Below are 26714 nucleotides of genomic sequence, written 5' to 3'. Positions count from 1 at the left end.
CATTCCCATTTGATAACAAACCACAATATCATCATTTTAATAGTTTGAACTCTGCCCCACCAGGAAAGATGTAAAGCATTCCATTGCTCACACATTTCTGTTACCTTCTGTAATAAAAATTTTTCATTCACTTTCATTGTTTCATCCAGTATGTTTTTTATCCTCAATCTGTATTCTTTAATGTCATGTACCCTCCTGGAAATGTCCAGCTCTCTTCTTATGTAATCCGCTTTGAACCGCAAGGTACAAGCGGAATAAAAATCACTAATGTAATGTAATGTAATGTAATATTTGTTAGACTTAGGGATACTTAGCTTGAAGTAGTTCAGAAATACTGCTGTAGGCAATCATCTGGCGTCTCAGGGCCCATCTGGACAGCCTCTGCACATGCGCAGACATCAACATAATGATGTCATGCATATTTTGGTGTCTTTTAAGGATACTTTGTCTTGGGGTTTTTGCTATACGCATATGCATGATATCATCACAGCAACATCCGTGCACTTCTGGGTGCACTACCTTTAGTGTTCCCCGGCTCAAGAAAGTTTGAGAGACACTGTGATGACTGTGACAGGGATCCGGCTAGGCCTAATAAAGCAAAGGGAAAAAAGCTCCTTAAGTATCACTAAAGTTCCAGTGACTAAGTGGAAGAAACATCCTGGGTATAGTGGAAATCCTGTGCACAATGTCAAGAGTGAGCCTGCCCCTTTAAAAGTTCACAGAGCTCAGGCAGGAACTAGAAGGACAGGGCTCTTTAAGAGTTTAGCTGACTCTGCTGTTAGGGGGCGTGGTTGCTGGCTGAGTCTCCCTTTTTATGAGCTTCCCTCATCAGAAGGAGAGGAGAGGCAGCTGGGACTGGAAGCTGAGGAAAAGCTGAGAAGGAAGTCAGCTAGAGCAGCTAACTTCTGGCCAGCACAGGAAGGTTCTCACAAGGATTGGGAAATGGAAAATCCTGAAGCACTGACAGTCTGAGGTTTGTGATATGGACTGGCTGGAGAACAATGTTATGCCTCAGGGGGAAGAGCACCCCATGGAATGGGAGTAGGTTTGGAAAGCCTGAATTTTCTTTTCCTTTATGAAAGGTTTTTCCTTTTTGGAGTTTTTGTGTTTTGAAAATATTTTTATACACTGTTTTGAACCTGTGCTGGAAGCTGCAGAATTTACCTTGAGCTTAGATGATTGGAAAGAGTGGCAACACCTGTAGGAGAACCGGCCTCTCTGCTCCTACTAAGGGGAATTGCTGTTCAAGGTTACCACAGACATAATTAGTGCCAATACTGTTAAAAGCCTTATATCCTAAACCATTACCAGAGGCATGAACTGTTCTAGCACTGTTCTTGAAGGCAGCATATAGGATGAATTGGGTTTTGTGTTATTATTGTTTTGAACTTATTTCTGAAAGCACAGCCGGTGCTGGGATTAGAACTTGCATGTATGAGAAAAGAAGCAGCAGAGAAAACTGGAGTGTTTGGTTTTTGTATTGATGCCAAATTTTGAACTTTTTGTTTGGAACTTTCATTGATGTGCAATAAAAGTGGAATATTTGGACAAACCAGGCCATTTTGGTGTGCAATTTATGGGAGACACCAGGCAAGCTGTGTTCCACCACCTTTACGCTCGCGCCAAGACTAGGATTCTGTGGAGCTACTAGGCCTCGCCAGGATCCCGGTCCCATAAGACATAGGAGTAGGTAGCAGAATGGGGTTGAAAGAGAATTACATGAATACAAAGGAAAAAAAATCACAAACCCACTTGCTGTATATGAAACCAAAAAAGAGTGGGGAAGGGACACAAAGTCAAACAACTGTGAGGACAATCACCGAGACTAATCCTCTTTTATTAGTTATAATCTGGCGCCATCTACTGGGGTTTATTATATAACACCCCTGAAGAAGGCTAATACAGTACAGCCAAAACACGGACCGTGTTGGGGTCCAGTTCGGTTTTAAAAAAGGATCATTTTATGCTTGCCTCTTTCTATGCACATGATATATCTATTATGTTAGTATGTGATGTTTTAATAAATTGATTGTCCTCACAGTAATTTGACTTTGTGTTCTTTCCCCACTCTTTTAGTTGAAAGGGAATTAACATAGTAATTGATGGCAGATAAAAACCCGAATGCTCTATTCAGTCTGCCCAACCATACACTCTCTATAAATTAATGATTTAATTTAAATGGTCCTTTTTCTTAGATATTTCTGGGCCAGAAACCCAGAGATCTGCCCGGTACTATGCTTAGGTTCCATCTACTGGAGTCTCCATCAAAGCTCACTCCAGCCCATCTAAACCATCCCAGCCGTCGAAGCCCTCCCTAGCCCATCCTCAATTGAATGGCCATATACGGGACACAGACCGTGCAAGTCTGCCCAGTACTGGCCTTAGTTCTTCAATATATATCATTATTCTCTGATTAGAGATCCTCTGTGTTCATCCCATGCTGTTTTGAACTGTCATAGTTTTCCTCTCCACCACCTCCTCAGGAGCGCATTCCAGGCATCAACCACCCTCTCCGAAAATAATTTTCTAACATTACTCTTGAGTCTGCCACCCCTCAACTTCAAATTACGCCCTTTGGTTTTATCATTTTCCTTTCTCTGGGAAAGATTTGGTTCTATAGTATGTTAATACCTTTCAAGTATTTGAATGTCTGAATCATATCTCCCCTGTCCCTCCTTTCCTCTAGGGCAGGGGTGCCCAATACGTTGATCGCGATCGACCGGTAGCTCAGGAAGGCAACGTGAGTCGATCGCTAGACTCGTGTTGCCATCCTGATCTACCGGGCCGATCAGCCTTCCTCTGTGTTCTCCCTAGGGCCTTTTAGCTGGGTGATCCGCCCAGCTGTCATCTGCTGCTGCCGCCGCTGCTGAACATTTAAAAAAAACCCGGGGCTTGGAGATTTCAGCCCGTAGCAAACTTATGCTCCGGGCTCTAAGGTGTGCATGCCGGCTTCTCTTCTCTTCCCTCCGAAACCGGAAGTTATGTCCGGGGGGGGGGGGGGGAGAAGGGAAGCCGGCACGCACATGTTGAGAGCCCTGAAGCAAGCGTTCGCTAGGGGCTAAGGTGGGAGACAGGTTAGTGAAGCATTTCCTCTTCTTGCTGCCGGGTCCTGCCTACTTTCTGTTTCCGCGAAGGCAGGACCCGGTAGCATTTTCCCCAATAGGTCGATTGCGATGCTGGCCGGCCGAAGCAAAGAGAGCTTGGGGTGGCATCGGCTTTCGGGCCTGTTATTGGTGGCGGTTTGGGTCCTGGTCCCCGATGGCAGTTTGGGTACTGGTCCCTGATGGCAGTGGCAGTGGCTTGGGGGAGGGCAGGGAGAAAGAAAGAAAAAAGGCAGGCAGGGAGACAGAAGGAAAGAAGAGAAACAGAAAAAAAAGAAAGGGAGGCAGAGAGAAAGAAAGGGCAGGGAGAGAGGAAGGAAAAGTTGGGGGAGGGAATGAGGCCTGTAGGAGAGGAAGCATACAGGCTAAAAGAAGGGAAGAAAAATTGGATGCACAGTCAGAAGAAGAAAGTGCAACCAGAAACTCATGAAATCACCAGACAAGGTAGGAAAAATGGTTTTATTTTAAATTTAGTGATCAAAATGTGTCTGAATTTATATCTGCTGTCTATATTTTACACTAAACCGCAAGAGGATTTTAGCGCAGGGAGCCTATGAGCATGGAGAGCAGCGCTGGGCATTCAGCGCAGCTCCCTGCGCTAAAAACTGCTATCATGGTTTAGTAAAAAGGGAGGGGGGTATATTTGTCTATTTTTGTATGGTTGTTACTGAGGTGATAGTGCATAGAGTCATCTGCTTTGACCTCTTTGAAAAACCCTGGAATAGGAATGATAATTAACATTTTCTATGCGTACAGTGTGCTTTGTGTTTTTTTTTAATTTTATTGTTGGTAGATCATTTTGACTTGGTCATTTTAAAAGTAGCTCGCAAGCCCAAAAAGTGTGGGCACCCCTGCTCTAGGGTATACATATTCAGGGCTTCCAGTCTCTCCTCGTAAGTCTTTTGGTTGAAACCTCCTACCATGTTTGTCGCCTTTCTCCGGATCGCTTCAAGTCTTATGTCTTTTGCCAGATACGGTCTCCCAAACTGAACATAATACTCCAAGTAGGTCCTCACCAACAGGGGCATCAACACCTTCTATCTTAGACAAAGTCATGGGACATCAGTCACAGGTTATTTAATATGAGGGATGACACCCCAGGCTCAGTGCATCTGTAACCCAGGCACACTGGATGTAGCTAACAGAGGATGGGCCACACAATGTATGCCCCGGCCTTTTACACATCATCTGAGCCACATGGCTCAGGGCCCAAGGACTTCTGCATTGATATAACTTGGCATTTCTTATTCACAATAATGAAACTTTTAGAAACCTTAAGAATGACTATTTCCTCAGAAAAAATAAAATTCAAAATCTAATATGAAAGGGGCAGTTAATGATTTTATAAGTCGCGTGAGGACTGTTGAGCATTAAGTACTGTCTCCCAGAACTGGAGCTTAGCCCAGAGAGAGCAGGGACTTAAAAAAGCATTTGTCAACATTAGTTATCTGATGCACATTTTGGCTTTAATTGTAAAAGAGTAGGAGCCAGTCAGAAAGATAAATAGCTTGGTATTATCTGTAAAACAAATAGCTAGTTTTCTTTCTGACTGATTGCAACTTCAGCAATATGAATGCACTCCAGAGAAAAGCTTAAAGCTGGAAGGAACCAATAGTCCCTCAGATGCTGTAAGCAGGCCAAAAACTGTAGAGCAGACGTCATGTGGAAGGAGAATGAAAGAGGCAGAACTTTTCTACGAAGGTCGATGGTAAGATGAGCCCAACTTTCTTGCAAGACTTTTGATCATTTGACTAATATTTCTTTCCCTGACTTTTAGAGATGGGAGCAGGCCCGGATATCTTGCATAGAAGGAAGGCACTTCTTTTTTTTTTAATTTTTAATTTATATGCTTTTATATTTTCATCAAGCATTACAATCTTGACAAAGGATCAGAATATTCACAAATAAAAATTTAACATATACATACACTTAAGTGTATGTTAGAAATACAATCAGTTATTTAGTCTACAAATAATGGATTCAAGAAAAGAAAAAAAAATACATTCCAATATAATAATAAGATTATTCTAATTTAGAGTAACAGCAATGGTTATCCACCCTACAGCCAATAGTCAGGTCATTCATCAATGGACTAACCAACCCTTCTTTTGGTCCTAAAAAATCTGTTAACTGTTTAGCTCAAAAAAAAGAAAATTTTTATTTTGATAGGAAATAAAACATTTTGCTGGAAACTTTAACAAAAAAGTAGCTCCAAGGGCTAGGGTTCTAGGCCGCAATGCCAAGAACTCCTTTCTAAGCCTCTGGATTTTTTGTGCTAAGTCTGGAAAAATTTGTCATTTAAATGACGGAAATATAAACGTAAAACATATTCCCTATCACTTTCCAAGGCTAAAGTCAGCAAAAGGGTGGTTCTATCTGTAACCACCTCAAAAGAATTCTCCAAAAATACAGACAAATCAACATTGTCTTTAGATGTTTCCTTAGGGGTCGAATCCCCTTGAGGTCTCTTTATATCCAGGTAATAAGCCCTAACAATTGGAGGTAAATTTTCCAAAGGGATGGCTAGGACTTCTCAAAAATATTTTCTCGCTATCTCCACTGGAGATATGACTGGGCATTTGGGAAAATTCAAAAGTCTTAAATTATTTTTTCTAAGTGAGTTTTCAAAGTTCTTCAACTTGCGTGAAATAAATTATCTTTCCTTTACCAATTCCAACTGGACAGTTTTTACTTCTTTCAAATTTTTTTCCTGTATCTCCACTTTTTCTCTTAATTTAGATAGTTGCAGACCTTGCTGTTCTACTTTGGAATAGATAGTTCCATAATCATTTTTAATAGTTGAAAGACTCAATTTTAGGTTGGCATCCATTATAGATATGGCCTGCCACAGCGCTTCCATGTCAATATTTCCTGGTCTTTTCAACTCCCCAAAACCAATGTGTTTTCCCACTAGAAGTTCCTCTAACCTCTACTTCACTGGTAGTGGGGGATAGTTTAACTTCCAAGCCAACACCTTCCTGCTGAGTTTCCAGCATTGGCATCTCTCCTCTGCTGGAGTCCAGATTCCCCTCGTCAGGCTGCTGGGCTCCCACAGCTCCCTGAACCACCAAACTTCCTAGTTGGAGAGGAGTTGACCTTTGCTCCGGACTCAGAATCATCCGGGCTACTCCAGCGCCGAGGTCTCCTGACAACTCCGGGCTCACCTCCGAAGTAGAGTGTGTCTCCACAGATGAACGGGCAAAGGCAGCCAAAATCGTCTGCTGACTTGTCATCTGCGGGCACCAGATGCCAGAGGGTTAGGGCAAACTGTCCCCTTTCTTTTCCCCATTACGAGTCAAAATCTGCTGCGGTAAGTGAAAAAAAGTCAGCGACTCACTGCCTTCCGTTCAAGCATCCGTCCTTGACGCCATTTTGAATCCCATCAACTCCTAGGAAGGCACTTCTATCGACCACACCAGAATGATCTTCACACTTTTGGCATAGGCAGTAGAGAATGACACGGGGGAAAAAATCTGTCTCCGTCACTGCCCCGTCACCGGACCACCATGCCCTTCACCGCCCCATCCCCGAACCCGCCATCCCCTTCACCACCCCGTTCCCGCATCATCCATCCTTCCCTTTCACCACCCAAGGCCCAAGAATCTCCCTCCCCCTTATCTTCGTGGCCTAAAGAAACTTAAGGGAGGTAAGGCACGCAGTCACTGATAGCGCGTGCGGCCCCTTCCCACCCTCCCTACCTCTGGCCAAATCTATTTCCCTCCCCCTTACTTTCGCGGCGCTTTAGAAAAGAAGCTGATGCCGGTGAAGCCTGCCTGTGCCACCCTGCAGTTGCGTGTGTGTGGGTGGAAGCTTCTCCTCTGACAATTGTCATTTTATAAACAAATAAAACAGAGCAAGGTTCAACAAAATGCATCTCCCCTCCCTTTCACAAATATTCCCTTCACTATTGTGAAAACTGAACAAACCAAATTACTGCAGAATGCTACATAGAAAAATCAAGCTAACAGAATATTTTAGTCACACATGGCAAGAATAATGTTAGGGGAGTGCAACTAGGGCAACTGCCCTCTGGTCAGAGAGAGAGCCCTAAGCCAGCTGGAAGCTAAAGAAGCACAGCTTGGACTTTGCGGTCCCCAGTTATGTCTAATACCAGCTCTAGCAGGATACATATTTCAAATCTGAAATATTCTAATCACAAAATATAAAATAAATTTTTTTTTTTTTTTTCTTTTTGTTGTCTGGTAATTTTATTCAAATCACATTGGTCTCAGGCTTTGGTTTTAGGTTCCTTCTGTCTTCATCATGGCATAGTTGGCTCCTGAAAGTAAAATAGGCGTAAGAGGAGCTGGGGAGAAGATGCCGAGTCTGACATGGGTGCAATTTTTTTTATCACAGGAGTAAGACTTTTCACTTCTCCCACGGGACGGTAAAAGGTCTTGTCCCCATTACCGCGGGGCGGTGAAAGGTCTTGTCCCCCATTCCTGCGGTAAACCAGTTGATAATGTCTCCATTCCTGTGGATTTACTGCGGTGACCCGCGGTTTACCGTGGTAAACGGTCCCCATGTCATTCTCTAATAGGCAGGATAGAGAACAGTCTAAAGCATGTGTAGGACTGCAGTGAAACAAAGGTGTTTAGCTTATTACAATACAATACAATGCCTTATATACCGCAATATTCTGCAAAGAATCTGTGGTTTACAATAAGATTTAAATTATGTTCTTGTGTTACATTGTTATAAGGAGCGTTGGTTTAGAAGGAAGGGGTAAAGGGTAGGAAAGTGACTATAGTGAGCAGAAGTATGTCTTTAGTTTCTTCCGGAATTCAAGGTAGGTGGTGGGTTGTCTTGGGTGTATTGTCAGTTTGTTCCAAATGAGAGGACCCTAGTATTCAAAGGTAGGTTTGAATATCTTCTTTTGCCGTACTTATTGAGGAGATGGGAAGGACAGTTTGTAGCATTGATCTGAAGAAGAAGGATTACTTTTGAAAGCTAATCTAACCATGCTCTAGTTAGGCTAGTAAAAAAGGTATCACTTGAATTCTTTTTTGTTTTGCTTTATTTCTTTTTATTTCTGCATATTATCCATATCCATGAAACAAAAAAGTAAAAGGATTTTGTCACATGTTCCAAGGTTATCTTCCGCTAATGCTACCATTCCAACTCCATATAGCAGGGGCTGCCAGCCCAAGACTGAGCGGACTACATATCCCAGACTGCATTGGGCTGAATAGCTCAGTACTGAGCTATCTTAATAAGGTAACTCTGCTGAATCAGGGGGCAGGGTTAAGCAGGGAAGTGTTTAAATGCAATAGAGGAGACTCATTAGGGAGAGGCCCCAGAAGGAACATAGGAGTTCCTTTTTGCTGATAGAATCTGCTGGAGGTAAGATTCTCCTATGTGGAAAACTCTGCCTGTATTCTAATGCCTGACCAGAGCTGTGATTGAATGTCGCATACAACTGTTTCTTGCAACTGTGATAAAGACTGGTTTTGGGCGTGGCAAGCCCTACTGAGAATGTCAAAGGAAAGTAGTGGGAAAATTGAAAAGTATAGCTGTTTCTGATGGAAACTTGTGAAGAAACAGGCTCTTCCCTGCTGTTAACAAAGCGTTCTTTTTATTCTGAACACTACAAAGTGTGATACGTGTGGTTGTATAAATTATTTCCTGAACACTGTGTCCTACTCTGTCACATTATGGAAGCACTACTAGGAAATGTAGTCTCTAACACAAAGAAACTGGCCCAGATACAATTAGAGGCCTGGGCCCTCAGTACAGAAAGTTCTGTTTCGATTGTTTCTGAACCACAAAGGGGACTAGCCCTGTGGAAGAGAAGGACTTGTTAACAGTTAAGGTAGCGCTAGGTAAGCAGGTGTTATTTTTCTCTTATTTTATTTTGAAGAAAGAAAGGGAAAGAAAAGTGTTTTGGTGTATACAGCTCTGATGTTTAATTAAGCCACTGGTCACACCTGCTAAACTAGCAACGCTTCTGTGAGAGGTGCTTTAATTACCTCACTGTTTTCAGTGAAAGATTAGAGAAACTGGGCCTCTTCTCCCTCGAACAGAGGAGATTTAGAGGGGACATGATTGAAACATTCAAGGTACTGAAGGGAATAGACTTAGTAGATAAGGACAGGTTGTTCACTCTCTCCAAGGTAGGGAGAATGAGGGGGCACTCTCTAAAATTGAAAGGGGATAGATTCCGTATGAATGTAAGGAAGTTCTTCTTCACCCAGAAAATGGAAAACTGGAATGCTCTTCCGGAGTCTGTCATAGGGGAAAACACCCTCCAGGGATTTAAGGCAAAGTTAGACAAGTTCATAATGAGCAAGACATATGCCGGTAGGACTAGTCTCATTTAGGGTGCTGGTCTTTGACCAGAGGGCCGCCGCGTGAGCAGACTGCTGGGCATGATGGACCACTGGTCTGACCCAGTAGCGGCAATTCTTATGTTCTTAACAGAGGGAAGAAAAGAGAAATACATTAAAGTTACAAAGAGAAAAAAAAGAGACTCCAGAATGGGCCTATGGGAGGAACAGTGTCAAGAAACCTAGATGCTCTTTCAACAGGGTCCTGGCAATCCCAGAGGAGCACAAGAGGTTAAGTGCCCTGGGGTCAGTAATCAAGCAAGAGAGAGCCAAGAGGCTGGTCCACAGAGGGAAGCAGTTTTTGAGCCCAGGTGTGTTGGTTAAGTGCTGGTCTCAAGCACAGCCCAAGAGGAGGGAGAATCACAACCCTATTGATATGGGGAAGACTGAAGAATTGAATCTGTTGTCTGCCAGGTAAAGAAAGAGAAACCCTGAAAGATCACCAGGTAGAGGTTCAATGCCCGCCTCAGGATCTAGCTATAGAGCTAGAGACAGCTAACTGCTATATTGAAGAGTTGAAGGAAGACCAGAGACTAGCTGTAGAATATGCAATTCAGTTAAGGATGGAAAAGAACGCCCTCAAGGAGCAACTGCTAATGATAGAAGATCAGTTGCAGAATGACAAGAGAAAGTGAAAGCACATTTCAGAGCTTACAAGCAGAGAATGCCAAACTCCGGACTGCCCAAGACCAAAAGTCTAAGATGGTAAAGGAGCAGAGTACCCAGTCCCAGTAGAATACCAAGCAGGCTGAAGGAGCTCCACTCCTTACAGCCTACCGTCATCTACCGAGAGGACAAGCTGGACAAAGAGAGAGAATGGAGCCAGAATGCCTGGCTACAAGCCCAATTGATAGCCAAGATACAAGAGCTGGTGAATGATAAAGAGTGCCTGAAGCAGAAAGCGGAGAAGGTTATCCAGATGCAGAAGCAGGTAGCAAAGCTAATTATGGAAGAAGAGAAGGCAAAAGAGCCCAGCCAGGTTGCAGAAGAACAATGGAAGGGTGCCTTGCTTGAAGTCAGCCAGACATGTGAACAGTGCAAATGTCTAGAACTGCTAGTGGAAAAACTACGCTGTAAGGAAGCTCAGTTTAAGGCAGAATATTGACTACTGGTGGAAGAGAAAGGCAGTTAGGAAAAAGAGAAGGAAGAAATAACCTGCAGAATGCAAGAATTGTAAGCCCAAGTCAGCCTGTTAATAGTCCAGAGGGAGGACTTCCATGCCAAAGTGCAACAGCTGCAATATGAGAAAGAATGGTTGCAGAATCAGAATACCTGGTTAGACATTGAACTGAAAGCTAAAACAGAGGAAGTCTTATCCCTGATCAGAGGAAAAAAAAGGAGGTTTGTGAACTAAAGTGTAGTCTGGGCAACAAGGAAGAGGGGATCCCTTGAATGAGGGAACAGGTAACCAGACTAAGATTATTAAATGACGGTTTGCAGAAGCAGGCCGTGGATCTGCTTGCTCAGTTAAATGAGACTTAAGAACAGCAGGTTCCAGGACGAGCTGAGTGTTCACGTCAACCTTTCTAACCTATACAAGAATGCCGCCAAGGACTCTGAAGCTAGGAACACAGAGGAAAAAGTTGGCAACCTCACAGAAAGAAAATGCAGTATTTCAGCAACTGCTGGAGGCACAGAGCCAGCTCAAAACTCTGAACCAACAGCTTAATCAAATAAAAGAGCAACTACACAAGGAGCTGCTACTAGTTAAAAGTGACTACCAGGTGCTTCAGTCTGAAAGTGACAAGACCGCAGCATCAAAAGTCACTTTGGAAAAGGAAGTTGATATGTTAAACCAGAAGCTTTGTAGAACAGAGCAGGATTTGCAGGCAATCTAATCCAGGAAAAATTATTTGAAGAAAACCACTGAGGAATTAAAAGAGGAAAGAGATGCCCTCAGCTGCCAATATGACCAAAAGTTGAGAGAAATGAATCAACTAGAAGAAGACTTTTCAAGAAATGGAAACCAAGATTATTGCTTTGGAATCTGATTTAAAAACAGCCCAAGAGAGGCTTCAGACAAAGAGCCTGTGGGAGCAACCGCTGCAGAGAGATGTCCTGCGAATGGAAGAGGACCAAGCCCAATGGCCAGAGAACGAGCTTCATGTTGCCCTGGTGGGGCTAAGGAAGACCAGCCAGAAGATGGGAAAGTGGGGTGACCCTAAAGAAGGGAACTTGGCATCCTCTACAGAGTGCTTGAAAGAGTTACTGCAGGCATGCATACCTGGTGGTGGGAAGAGGGTGAAGAGTGCAACAGTTGAGTTCTCCAGAAGTGGATACCCCCTGGGGTTTGCTGTTCACTATTACCTTGCACCTAGGCACTAGGGTACCAGTACATTGGCAGCGGATGGGAAGGAATCCCTGTCTAAAGATGCTCTCTGGATGAAGGGAAGGGAAGTTTCCCCAAAAGAATGAATACTAGGGGGAGAAGGTATAGTTTGTCAGAGTGATATTTTCCTATGGATTTCATACCAGACAAAATACAGGTTGAACGTACTAAGTGGATGTGACTAGAGGAAACTGTCTTTAGGGCTAACGTGGACTTAACAACTACTGAACCTAATGCAATAGTTATGGTAGCCTGAAAAGCTAAAACTACAAAAAAGGGGCAGGAGACCCACTCGGAGGAAAATGAAACCCTCAACTTCTGGGAAAAAGAAACAAAAGAAGACTGAAAATAGTTGGGGAAAGGACTCTGATGTAAACAACAATTATCTTAATCTATTCTTACAAAATTTGTTTGGCTAGGTAAAACTCCTAGGATCGCTCTAGTATCTTTACAAAAAACAATTAAGGAGGGCGGGTAAATTTTCCAAACTTTTATAGGTACCATCAAGACTATATTTTATGCCAAGGTATGTATTGGATCCTCCCTGAGCTCATTGATTACACCCTGGATTAGTTGTATCTGGAATGGCGACTCATGTTTCCTTTACATCTTTGTCATATCCTTAGTATCAAGATGCCTAGACTGTATAAAGATAACAGAATTTTAATGGACACATGGAAAACATTACGATTTGTCAACAACCTAACAAATATTCCTATTAGTAAATCAACAAATCAAATCATATGGCTAAACCCCAAGATTCAAATTGGTGGATTTAAGATCATCTGGAAGCATTGGATGATTGCAGTATAAGGACTTTAAATGATGTTATTTTAAATGGTAAACTGCTTGATTTTTCACAGTTGCAGCATAAATATGGTCTTAATAAATCACAAAGTTTTAGGTGGCTGCAACTGAAGCAGGCCATTCAGATAGGGTTCCCTGAATGGAAAAATCTGAATACGCAATATAGTCTGGAATTTCTATGCTTTCAGGTGGACTTTCTGGGACACCAGGCCACACAGTGGTATAAAATTATAAGTGAATATGTTAAAAAGAAACCCAAAAATGGTCTTAGAGATATTTGGAGCATTGAGATTAAGCATCAAATTTCAGCATCTCAATGGCCACAAATTTGGTCTTGGAGGATGAGATGTACAGTGTCTGCATCTATGAAAACCATAAAAAAATATTTCGACCCTCTGTCATTCAGATTACTGGTACAGTCGCTGATTCTATCCACCCTGGACTATTATAACATCATCTACTTGGAGATACCTAAAAAAAACGTAAGAAAACTGCGAATAGTTCAAAACACGGCCGTCCGCTTAATATTCGGACTAAAGAAAAGTGATCACGTTAGTCCCTTCTACAAACGGTTGCACTGGTTACCAATCGAAGAAAGAATTCTATTCAAGTTCTCCTGTTTTTGCTATAAATTAATCTGGGGAATGGCCCCCAATTACCTTCTACTTCACTTCGAATTCTATTCCCCCATTAGATCTACCAGAAACCACAACCTGTTTGCATACCCGAAAATCGCTGGCTGCAGATATCGAACCTTCCTGGATAGAACTTTCAAGTTTCAAGCTGGTAGACAGCAATCATGGTTAGGCTATCTCATCGATACTGCTAGGTTGACCTACAGCATCTTCCAGAAAGAACTAAAGACCACTTTGTTTAAGAAATTCTTGTCCTAGCCAGACACTCTCCCGCGAACATAACTTCCACACCTTATCCTGAATTTCTTCCTCACACTAGGTATCCACATTCCCTGTCTGCTAAAATTCCCTCTTCATAATTGTATCCTGATATTCGCTGGTGTCCGACTATTTTCAATTGTAAGATGTAACATAGTTAATTTCTTATAATTCAACCTATGTTTAATTTTCCTTTCAACCACCTTGTATTCATCTACTGTAATTCGCTGATTGTACAGCTCTTCTTCTTTGTGAACCACCTAGAAGTCGCAAGATTGTGGCGGTATAGAAAAATAAAGTTATTATTATTATTATTATGAGACAAACTTGTTTTTTTCTTCTGCATAGAGCGTTTTGGACCCCAATTAGACTACAAAAGTTAAATAGTTCAAAGTCTAATAGATGTTGGCACTGTAATCTTGAAGTAGGGACTTTAGATCATCTTTTGTTTTATTGTCCCTTTATCTTAGCCTTTTGGAACTCAATTTGGGATCAAGTAAATTGTTTATTGGAAAAGCATGTGGCATTATCTTATGATACAGTACTATTTGGTATGTCTATGAGGAAAAAGAGCCAAATATCATCACATAACAATAAACTTTTATTGATAATGACAGGAGTCGCCATTCAGCATATCACAAGTAAATAGAAAAATTACAGTAGACTCAATTACAATTTCTGGTGGAACTCATTATGTCACATATATAAAATGGAAAGAGCAATAGCTATACAACAAGGAAGCTATAAGAAATTTAATAACATTTGTGAGCCATTAACTTCTTATTGTAATGAGTAAACACCATTTTCTATTGTAATATACACCGTCTAATGATTGGGGGGAGGGGGAGGTATATTTTACATTTTTCTTATTGGGGAAATAATAGAGGAATGATGGGAGGGTAGGTAATTTTATGTATTGTAAGATGTCGGCGCTGTGTGCTCTTAAGGTAGCCCAAAATTCAGTGATCAGAACTTTGTTTAGACTGGAGAGACGTGAGCACGTGACAGAATGCTATGTGAGCTTGTATTGGTTGAGGCAGTTGGATAGGATTTGCTTTAAGCTAATGCTAAACGTCTATAGGTGTTTGCACAATCTGGCTCCTAAACATCTCATTGAGAGTATTCTGTCATGTGTTCCATCAAGTCCACTTCGATCTGCAGAACAATTGGAGCTACAAATTCCATCTGTGAGGCAGTTGAAACTGACAGGGCCGAGGAAATGGAGTAATCTTCTTGAGTATATTCAACGGCAGCAGAATATACAGACCTTTAAAAAACTGTTGAAGCGGCATCTTTTTTGCCAGACGAAATATAGGGTTTGAGACTATGTTATTACTGAAAAGGAGAAGATGATAATAAGGTGCTGGTCACCTGTGTATTTTATGGTTTGCATTTCTTGTTTTGTCATGTGGGAGTACTGGCTGGAGACCTGAACATCCACCTAGAGCAGGCAGATCAGCCTGACTCCAAAGAATTACTCTCCTTTATCACCTCTCTCGACTTCCTCATGCCTCCCCCTGAAAGAACTCACCAAAAAGGACACCAACTAGATCTAGTTACCTTTTCTCCTAAAGCCCAAGCCCATCCCAAAATGCTCTGGCACCAAACCACCTGGACCGACTCCCTATGGTCGGACCACCATCTATGCAATTTCCAATTCAACTGGCAATCCAAACGCTCCCCAACCAAACCCCCGGAGAAAAAAAGGATTAGGAAAATGGTTGCCACCAGAGGCCTGGTAAACCCAACTGAATTTTGGTCACATTACGATATCTCACCAGACTCGCACTCCCCCTTTATAGACACCTGGACCAACACAAGCACGCAGATTCTTAACAAGATGGCCCCCATCAAACTAAGAAGAACGAGAAACCAAAACCTAGATGGCTGGTTCGATGCCGAGCTAGGAGCAGTGAAACGAGAACTACGAAAACTGGAAAGACTATGGCTTAAATCTGGCGACAACATAGAAAGAACAAACTGGAGACTAAAACTGAAAGAATACAAAAAGCTCATAACCACAAAACGCACAGACTTCTACGCAAAAAAAATAGACTATCCCAACACCAACACCAAGAACCTATTTAAACTAGTTAACAATCTATATGATATACAGGCCTTTTCACGCCACTCCACAGACTCCCCTCCCTCAGCAGATGCTCTGGCTGATTTCTTTAACAACAAAATCAATGTCTTAAGATCCAACCTACCACCCTCTACATCCAACCATCTGAACTACCCTGTCGCCCAACACACAAACGCTCCCAGAGTAGACATATACTGGAACAACTTCTCAATCACTACCTGGAATCGCTTCAGCAAACTCTTCTCAAAATACGTCGACTCATACTGCACATAGAGGTAAGTAAGGAGGATGTCCTCAAACAGATAGACAGGTTAAAATGCGGCAAATCACCGGGCCCGGATGGGATCCACCCAAGGGTTCTGAAGGAACTAAGACAAGAAATAGTGGGCACAATCCAGCATGTTTGCAACCTATCCTTGAAAACTGGAGAGGAACCAGAGGACTGGAAATTGGCGAATGTCACACCTATCTTCAAGAAGGGATCGAGGGGTGACCCCGGGAACTACAGGCCGGTGAGCCTGACTTCAATTATAGGGAAGATGGTGGAAGCTATGATCAAGGACGGCATTTGCGAGCACATCGAGAGAAATGGCCTACTGAGAACAAGCCAGCACGGATTCTGTAAGGGAAGGTCGTGCTTAACGAACCTTCTGTACTTCTTTGAGGGAATAAGCAGTCGGGTGGATAATGGGGAACCCATAGACATCATTTACCTCGATTTTCAAAAGGCTTTCGACAAGGTGCCACATGAAAGGCTGCTTAGGAAGCTGTGGAACCACGGGGTGGGAGGGGATGTGCACAGATGGATCAAGCACTGGTTGTCGGGTAGACTGCAGAGGGTCGGAGTGAAGGGCCAATATTCTGACTGGCGGGGAGTCATGAGCAGTGTGCCACAGGGATCGGTGCTGGGACTGTTACTCTTCAACATATTTATCAATGACCTGGAAAAGGAGGCAAAGTGCGAGGTTATAAAATTTGCAGATGATACCAAACTGTGCGGCAGAGTTAGGTCCAGGGAGGAGTGTGAGGACCTGCAAAGGGACCTGGACAAGCTGGAAGACTGGGCAAACAAATGGCAAATGCGCTTTAACGTGGAAAAATGCAAGGTCATGCATATAGGGAAAAAGAACCCGTTGTTCAACTACAAATTGGGGGGGGGCATTGTTGGGAGACAGCGGACTTGAGAGAGACTTGGGTGTGCTGGTGGATGCATCACTGAAGCCATCTGCACAGTGCGCAGCAGCCTCGAAAAAAGCCAACAGGATGCTGGGCATCATAAAGAGGGGCATAACAACCAGGACGCGGGAAGTCATCATGCCATTGTATCGAGCGATGGTGCGTCCACATCTGGAATACTGCGTTCAGTATTGGTCGCCGTACCTCAAGAAGGACATGGCGGGTACTTGAGAGAGTCCAAAGGAGAGCAACAAAACTGGTAAGAGGGCTGGAACACTGCCCATACGCCGAGAGGTTGGATAGGCTGGGGCTCTTCTCTCTGGAAAAAAGGAGGCTCAGGGGAGATATGATAGTGACCTTCAAGATCATGAGGGGCATAGAGAGGGTGGATAGGGACAGATTCTTCAGACTGAAGGGGACAAAAGGTACGAGGGGGCATTCGGAGAAACTGAAGGGATATAGGTTCAAAACAAATGCAAGGAAGTTTTTTTTCACCCAGAGGGTCGTGGACACTTGGAATGCGCTACCAGAGGAAGTGATCAGGCAGAGTATGGTACAGGGATTCAAACAGGGATTGGACGGATTCCTGAGGGATAAAGGGATCATGGGATACTGAGAGAGGTATCCAGGTAATAAGTATAGAAACCCAACCAGGTCGTGCATGTGCAAGACCGGAGGGTTAGGACTTCGATGGGAAGATAGGACTTCAATAGGAAACCAAGGTGGCAAGGGGGCCCCTTCTGGTGATTCAGACAGGTCGTGACCTGTTTGGGCCGCCGCGGGAGCGGATTGCTGGGCAGGATGGACCTATGGTCTGACCCGGCGGAGGCACTGCTTATGTTCTTATGCAGACTAGACAGCTGCCCACCAAACGTCATGAAAGCCGCCCCAGTCCCCTTCAAAGCCTCGTTATACGATTGGCTCTCCTCCCTATTACTGTCGGGTACATTTCCCGAGGAGTTAGGTCACATACTGATCACACCTATTGTAAAAAAAACCCAAGGAATCCATCAAGCTGACATCCAACTACAGGCCCATCGCAAACATTCCCCTCTTTGTAAAGCTAATGGAAGGCCTGGTAAACCAGGATTTAGTATTTTACCTGGACAAATTCAACACTCTTCACGACAACCAATCAGGCTTTCGATCAGGGTTCAGCACGGAAACGGTTATTGCCTCACTACTGGACACCCTCCTGAACCTATTCTGCCAAGGCTCCAGTGCACTAATCCTTCAACTAGACTTAAGCAGCGCCTTTGACTTAGTCGATCACACCATCTTAATTGACTGCTTGGAGACAATTGGTCTCTCAGGCAAAGTACTAAAATGGTTCTGAGGCTTCTTGACTAAACGAGCGTACCGAGTCTATAGCGACAATTCCCAATCCTCCAGCTGGGTTAACCCATGCGGTGTCCCACAGGGTTCCCCTCTATCCCCCACTCTGTTCAACATCTACCTAGCCCCACTGGCAAATCTACTGCAAAAAGCAAAAATCAAATTCTACATCTAAGCCGACGACATCATCATACTTCTGCCTCTAACAAGCTTGACCTCTGAGACGAAGACTCATCTAGCACTAACTCTAAAACAAATCGAAACATGGATGACAGAGTTCAAGCTGAAGCTCAACCCCGAAAAAACCAAATTCTTCCTGGCAAGCCCAAATGACAAAATCAAAGATACTACAATAACCCTGAATGGACAGAACTTCCCCATTGTTAATACCATAAAAATCCTAGGAGTGACACTGGACCGCTATCTCACCCTAGATACGCATTCAGAGCTTTTAATCAGAAAGGGCTTCTCGACACTATGGAAACTTAGAACCATCAGAAAATACTTCAACTCAACATCATTCCACCTACTGGTGCAATCCTCCATCCTAAACCTACTTGACTACTGCAATATCATTTATCTGGGGTCACTCAAGAAAACCGTTCAAAAACTCCGAATCATACAAAACTCAGCAGTGCAACTGATTTTCGGACTAAAGAAATGGGACCACATAACCCCCTACTACCAAAAACTCCACTGGTTGCCCCTGGAGGCAAGAGTATTGTTCAAATTCGCATGTCTCTGTTTCAAATCCACTCTTGGTTTGGCCCCTCTGTACCTGGTCTCCCACTTGAAACTAGACCGCTCCACCAGGCCTACACGCAGAATACGCATGTTCAGCAACCCTATAATAAAAACCTGCCGATACAAAAGATTCCTTGACAGAACGCTTGCCTTCCAAGCAAGCTTACAGAACGACTGGCTAAGCAGCACCATCATGCACTCCTCATCCTACCTCAACTTCAGAAAACTAATCAAAACCGACCTCTTCAACCGATTCGTGACCAGGAATGCCTAAAGTCTTCACTACTTCCCCTCACTGTATGACCTACCCTTCTTCGTAAACCTCCTCGATCTACTTCCCATTGACCAAGTTCTCCCAAAACCTTCACTGCTTACCCCTCTGTACGACTTGCTCCCCTTTGACTTATTCTTATTGTAAACCCGTCCCTACAAGGTTACCTTACTCTATACAAACAGCCATGTACTCAAAGACTTCATTATTTCTTTTTCGCTGTATGTCCAGCTCTTTATTGTAAACCGCCTCGAACTACCTTGGCTTTGGCGGTATATAAACAATAAATTATTATTATTATTGTTGATGGTGTATATATTTTTCATGTAATGTTATAGTTCTGTATGTAAGTTTGTAACCCCCCCCCCTGGGTAAGGGCAGGATATAAATGAATAAACAAACCGGCTCACCTTTATCCACATGTTTATTCACACAATCAAAGATGTCAAGCAAATTTGTGAGGCAAAATCTCCCTCCGCTGAACCCATGCTGACTCCGTCTCATTAAATTGTGTTTGTCTCCGTATTCCACAATTTTATTTTTTATAATTGTTTCTACCATTTTGCCCGGCACCGAAGTGAGGCTTACCGATCTGTAATTTCCTGGATCTCCCCTGGAGCCCTTTTTAAAAAATTGGCGTAAAATTGACCACCCTCCAATCTCCAGGTACTACAGACGATTTTAGTGACAGTCAGCAATTTCATGTTGAGCAATGGTATTTGGACTTGTTGATATTAAGTTGAATCTGGTGCAGCCCTTTGGTCAAAATGTGGGGTTTTCCAAGTGTTATAGGACAGTTTTGGCCCTAGTCAATTCTTTTATATTCCTTTTATTAAGATAAAGAGCACCTTTTACGAAGGTGCGCTAGTGGTTTTAGCGCACGCTAGACGCTAATGCCTCCATAGAGCTGGCGTTAGTATTTTCCGTGTAGCGCGGGGTTAGTGAGCGCGGCAAAAACGCTAGCGTGCCTTCATAAAAGGAGCCCAAAGTTTATATTTTGAATGGGTTTTATTAGATGTTGTTTTTGTAGTGCCGTTTAACTTTTTGTCTCTGTGTATTACAGTACCAGCCTCTCCTCTTTCATTTTAATTGCTGCAATCTGTGTAGAATTCATGGTTTTCTGTTAGCTTGGCAGGATACAAATACTGTAAATACCTGAAGAAATGACTTTCCTGTGCTAGCTCAGCTCACGTATCTTCCTGACCTGCATACCTCTCTTTTCTGGCAGATTATCAGTAAGCGCCTGCCCCCAGACCAGCTCATTAGCCTCCTCTTCATTACCTTGGATGGGCTTTCAGACCCTGATTCTAACTGCTCCCGAGCAGCCTCTGTGATGGTGAACTGTTTATTGAAAGATCGGGGAACTGTTTTACTGGAGAAGGTAAGACTAGAAGCTTCGAGTCCAGGCACTAAGCCACCCGCAAATTATTGGTTTATAATCTCATCATATCTGGTAAAATCTTTCAGGAAGGAGAGCTCTTGATCTGGCTCACAGGGATGGGGAAATGTGGCTTGCTATATTTATTCCACGTTTGGAAGGGCAGAGAAATATAATTCTGTGGCACTATTCTGTACCCTCAGGTGCCGGATATCATGCTCCGAATCCAGAACCAGCTGGAGAAGTCGGGTGAGGAGCACATGAAGAAAGCAGCTGTCCAGACGCTGCACATTCTGGCCTCACAACACAGTAGCACAGTGGTCCGCAGTCTGCTGTCCTGTGCTTTACCCTTTGACAGGTTTGTTTGTTTGTTTGACAGGAGTCAACAGCTGATGGCAGAAAACATTTAGGGGAAAAAAAGAATCTTATTCAATAGTCCAAAGGAAGAACAGGGAAATGAGTCAAAATAGGAAAGGAATGAGCCCAAGTCTTGAGATTCCTTTTAGGTGTGCTTGTGACAGAAGACACGAATCCAAGGAAACCGCTGAAATGTTCAACAAATCTTGTTCAATATTCGCTATAGAAGTGGTAAAGAAGGATTGTTGATTGTTGGCAGAGATACATGTTGTGGAGTAGCTGCCAGGCTGTTTCCAAAAAAGAGGATTATTGCCAAAATGACAAAATTATGGAGGCCAAATGGGTGGGCAGAAGGGTAAAGGGATGGAATGGCCTCTCTGCAAAGTAAAACTAGCTTGGAGAAGAGGAGATGCGATAGCATTCCTGGTGTATTTGGGATAATGTGGTCCTAGCAATTAGTGTAGTTGGGCTTCAGAAGCTTTTAGACAGATTCCTGGAGGTCAAGTTCATGAGGAGAAAGGGGATGGTTACAACCAAAGTGGATTACATATGATGTACAGATGGCGGGTTAAGAGATTTGCCCAGAGTCACAAGGAGCTGTCATGTGTTTCAAACCCAGTTGCCCAGGCCATTGCATTAACTACTGTAGATTTAGGGAGGTGGAAGTGATGGGCTCTCTGCGGTCCTGCCTGGGATCTGGGACCTGGACTGGCCACTGTCTTGGCTTTGATAAATCTTTGGTTTCTCCCACTAATGCGTTTCTTGCTTTCTGATGGATACATTGCAGGGTTATGGGGGAGCACAAAGACATTCTGGCGGGAACAGTCACAGACTGGACTTGGGAGTGAGAGGATTATTGAGTGGAAGTACTTTGAATCTAAGGGAGGGTACCCCAGTGGTTAAGGCAGTGGGCTGGAAATCAGGCAAACTGGATTGGATTCCTGCTGACCATGTCTGTAATAGGTAAACAGCCTTTGTTGTAGCAGACGTGCAGTGTATCGAATGCATGATCCATTTCCACGATCATGTCAACCAAATGTGATCCGTTTCCGTGATTGCCGGACTAATTATTTGATCGAGAATATGCTCTGGATGTGGAGTTCTTGGATTTCAGCCTAGACACCAAGATAATAAACAGGACTGGAAAGTGAATGAGTGACCTCATATCATTCAGTTCGTGGATTGCCTTAGGGTTTCGGTCCGGTGCCAGCTTTCAATATCTTTGATAATGGTAAGATGGAGGACTTACGAGTAGAAGGAAAAGTTTGTCTTTTTTTCAGATGCCACTAAGGTTTGCAATAGATTGGGAAACTGTAAGGGAATAGATAAATGAGGATTGATCTAAGGCTGGGCACATCTTCCTTATATACTCAGACTGGAAAGGGGTCACGAGCGGAGTTCCGCAGGGGTCAGTGCTGGGACCGCTCTTGTTCAATATCTACATAAATGACCTAGAGGCGGGAACAAAGTGTGAAGTCATTAAATTTGCAGATGACACCAAACTATACAGCAGGGCTCAAACCAAGGAAGACTGCGAGGAGGTCCAAAAAGATCTAACGCAGCTGGAAAAGTGGGCCGAAAAATGGCAGATGAGCTTCAACGTGGGAAAATGCAAGGTCATGCACGTGGGGAAAAAGAACCAGATGTTCACATACAAAATGGGGGGAACACCACTAGGGGTTAGTAACCTGGAGAGAGACCTGGGAGTGATGGTAGACGCAACACTGAAGGCATCGGCGCAATGCGCCACAGCCTCTAGGAAAGCAAACAGAATGCTGGGTATCATTAAGAGGGGTATTACGACCAGGACGAAGGAAGTTATCATGCCGCTGTATCGTGCAATGGTACGGCCGCATCTGGAGTACTGTGTCCAGTACTGGTCGCCATACCTCAAGAAGGACATGGCGGTACTTGAGGGAGTACAAAGAAGAGCAACCAAACTGATAAAGGGAATGGAAAATCTCCCATATACCGACAGATTGAAGCAGTTGGGACTTTTCTCCCTGGAGAAGCGAAGACTTAGAGGAGACATGATAGAAACCTTCAAGATCCTGAAGGGCATAGAAAAAGTAGACAGAGACAGATTTTTCAAATTAAGGGGCACCACAAGTACAAGGGGGCATTGGGGGAAATTGAAAGGGGACAGGTTTAGAACAAACGCTAGGAAGTACTTTTTCACTCAGAGGGTGGTAGATACATGGAACGCGCTTCCAGAGGATGTTGTGGACAAGAAAACACTAAATGGATTCAAAGAAGGTTTGGATAGATTCCTAGAAGAAAAAGGGATTGGGGGGTACAGATAGGTATAGACCATTGCTCAGGCAATGGGCCTGATGGGCCGCCGCGGGAGCGGACCGCTGAGCAGGATGGACCTATGGTCTGCCTCAGCGGAGGCAACTTCTTATGTTCTTATATCCAGGGGGACAATTTGTGCACAAATCAGAAGAGAGACTTCAGGGTGGTCATATCTTAAGGCACTGAGCAGAGAAAGAAACATAGCCAGGTAGTTTGTTCTGGGCTCCTCTGAAAACAGGCCAAACATTTGGGATAGCCTCTCATGTTGTTATTGTGTAGACCCCAGCTGCTCTCTGACTTACCCTTTAAATCCTTTCAAGTGAGAATCCACTTTGTTTTTCCCATGTCTTGTTCAATTCCTTTACGGTTTTTGTCTCCAGCAGGAGATAAGAGAGAAGGGCTACAATAAAAGATGTTAAAATATCTCAAAGCTCTAGAACTTGCAAGAAACAGACTTCTTGGAGAGGAGAGGAAAGTTCTAGACCATGAGATCATAATGGGTGCATTTGTATATCCGAAGGAGGTGAACCGAACCGTAGCGCCAGCTTCCTATTAACTTGGAAATCGCTTTGAACTTCTGTTGGGGTATGTTAGCGAATGTGCAGGATTCTTTAGCAAGATGATGGATGTTAGTCTGTTGCTGGTGGATGAGGGACCGAAGTGGTCTTCTTTTGGACTCTTATAGGACTGTGATGCGGTAGCACTTTAAAGACACAATTAGTCCCTTGGATTCCTGCTGTGCACCCAGTTTTGAAGAAGGTACCATGTGATCCTTTATCACATCCAGTATGTTTGTTAGCACAAGTTGTTAGAGTTTGTCAATGCCTGCACTTTACTGTTACCCACAGTGTACTCCGGCCTGTATCCAAAGCTTGTCCATCCTCCTGGTTCTCTACCTGGAGCTCCCTCTGTCCACTTGTGGTGCTCCCATCTCTCTTCCTCTTTTCCTTCCTCCTGTCCCTCTCCTTCTGCTGAGAATATCCTTCCTCAGATTGTCCTGTCTGCACAGACTAAACTTCCTATATCATGCCATCTTGCTACCCAAAGATCTGCCCTACTGCACTATCCTATCTTTGCTCTTCTAGAGCTCCTTCCTGTCCTCTCTTTCCTCTCCCTCAAAACTTCCCTGTCTGTCCTCCCATTCATCCTTTCCCAGAGTCATTTCTTCTTGTTTCTAGAGCTGCTTATCTTTTCATTCCCTCCTGTCTCCCCCAGAGCTATCCTTCTGTTTTCCTCAGAACTCCGTTGTCCCCATTCTTCCCTCCTCGCTATCTACTCCCTTCCACAGTATCCTACCTCTGTCCTGCTGGTTCTTCTCCCCCCCCCTATTTTCCAGAGTTAAATTCTGATGATCCTTGGTCAGCATAGGTTACCTGGCATTACATCCATACAAATGACCCATGCATGCATTGCTGAGGTTCATTCTCAACCAGTGAAAACTGTTCTCAGACAATAGCAGAGTTGATGGTCCTTTAGTGGGAGTGTAGGAATACATTTACTTAGAGAGGTAGGAGGAGAATACCATAGAATGCTCTTAGCAGATAACCAAAGCGATAAAATTATCCAGCAGTATTCTCTCATCCTGCTTTTTTCCCACCCAAACATAACCCATCTCTTGATCATTTTAACCAATATGCAACCAATGTTCATTCATTTCTTTCAGTTCTTCCGCTCTACTTTGGAGGGCTCTGGCCTCAGACCAACTGCTGACCACTCAAATCCTGGAGCTGTTGCTGGAGCAAGTGACTGCAGATGTCCCATATAAAGAAAGCAAAGGCTCCATTTTGAGCAGCACCACCAGCCGTGTTGCCACTCGTCAACCTTTCGCTGTAAGTGTGACAAGCTATGTGGGGCCCAGGAAGGAGACCAGTTGAGGGAGCATCACTTCCTACTGCAAGTAGCCTAGAAAGGGGAAGATTCTTAACACTTGCGGAAGGAATTGGGGGGGGGGTTGGTTCTACCCCTTCTATCAAACAAAATAGCTCCAAAAGAGGCTCACCTACTATATTTATAAAGTAATAACAATCCTCAGATAGATTTATCACTTCATTAGAGCCATTGGATAAGAGCAAAACCAGAGGATAGGAAAACCCTCAGATTTACAGCAGAAGACATATATAGTAGAGGGACAAATCCCCCAAGCTCCCTTTTCTCAGTCACTGGCATAAAAACCTACTCTCTGGTGCTCAAAATTTTCAAAATAAATCTCAATCTCTTAAGCAAAAAAAGGCTTTTCTCTCAAATGAAACTCAAAGTCAATTTGCCAACTGTATCCGCTGTGAAAACTTACAAATCTTTTCAAATATATTTGCTGTAGCATTCAAACCCAATTTTGCAGACATTTACGTTCAAGCAGTGCTCACCATAAGCAATTAGATATTCAAACCAGCCTTCCCGGAGCTTCTTTGCAGACTCCAAAGTCTCTGACACTGACAGTGTTTCACTGCTTTGGTTGCTGTTGCGTCAGGGAAATCACAACTGTTCAAAAATCAGTCCCCGGATAAATATCCTTTAGCCACAGCGAATTGACCATTACTACTTACATTTGATGTCTTCAGTTTATATATTATCTAGGTTTGCCTCAAGTACATATTAAAGCATTACAATTGATACAAAATTCACCTATTTTTAAAAGATTGCATTGGTTGCCAATATTGGTAGCCAAATTTGTTTCATATCCAATTCAAAGTCTTAAAACTTGTCCAACAAGGTGTTTATGACATTCTACCAAATTATTTGGCAAAATACCCTAATTCTATATACTCCGCCAAGGACGCTGAGGTCACATAATTGTTGGTTGTTAGACACAACAAAGGGGAATATTTTACGATATGCATGAACCAAGAATTCAAGTTTTTCTATAGCTGGACCATTTATGTGGAATGCGTTGACTGGTACCTTACGGTTTTGTAAAAATCTAATGCAATTTAGAAAGCTGCAAGCTAATACCCTGCTTTTTAAAGTTAATATTCTATCTTCCAAATGTCATCTTCTTTTTCAGGTAATCTGTTTTGCTTTATTGTGAAGTAATGGTAGTAGATGGATGGCTGAGAGGTAATCTATAGCTTCAGATTATATAATCTTATGATTTTTACTGATGTATGTGATACTGTGAGCCAACTTGGACAAAGGCGGATAAGAAATGTTTTAAATAAATAAATACTCTCCACACCTTGGCTTCTCATCTTCGACTTTTGAGTAACAAGCCACATATCCTGATGTCAAAAGTGGGAGGGGCCAGACACTTCCATCAACCTCATAAAACTTTATTTTCCATCTCACCATAAACATTCCAACAAAAAAATGTGTAATAGGTTGCAGAGTATTGTTACAGTTGGCAAATTCACCTAGTAGGTTTAAGGATCTTGAGTTTCATTTGAAAGAAATTGTGGCAGGCATTCAGCTAGCGGCTCTGCACGGAAGATCGCTCCTGCCCCAGTTCACTGCTGGATCACCAGGGAATTGAAAAGTATGCATGGGAGATGGGAGAGAGGTAAAAGTTTTCACAGTCGGCTGGAACAGGAGGTGGGAGGGAGCTCTTCTGTTCCAACCCACCACTGGATCACCACTGGATCAGGTCTTATGGCAGGCCCTGTGGAGGCCTGCAAGGCATTGG

The 26714-nt window shown here is 43.4% G+C and overlaps 1 protein-coding gene across 5 annotated transcripts in view; it reads left to right on the top strand.

The window, feature by feature from the left end:
* The window catches only part of MROH1 (maestro heat like repeat family member 1), a 411563-nt gene that overhangs the window by 280174 nt on the left and 104675 nt on the right, over positions 1 to 26714 (top strand). For all 5 annotated transcript variants that reach the window (XM_033934479.1, XM_033934480.1, XM_033934481.1 and 2 more), the window contains 3 exons: positions 20297 to 20449; positions 20650 to 20804; positions 24762 to 24927. In XM_033934479.1, the coding sequence (XP_033790370.1) occupies positions 20297 to 20449; positions 20650 to 20804; positions 24762 to 24927 (474 nt within the window). The remainder of the gene's footprint in view (positions 1 to 20296; positions 20450 to 20649; positions 20805 to 24761; positions 24928 to 26714) is intronic.

The sequence above is a fragment of the Geotrypetes seraphini genome, chromosome 2 (assembly GCF_902459505.1).
Source record: "Geotrypetes seraphini chromosome 2, aGeoSer1.1, whole genome shotgun sequence".
NCBI classification, from domain to species: domain Eukaryota; kingdom Metazoa; phylum Chordata; class Amphibia; order Gymnophiona; family Dermophiidae; genus Geotrypetes; species Geotrypetes seraphini.
The sequence above is the reverse complement of the archived record's forward strand: the minus strand, read 5'-3'. Positions and strand labels throughout refer to the sequence as shown.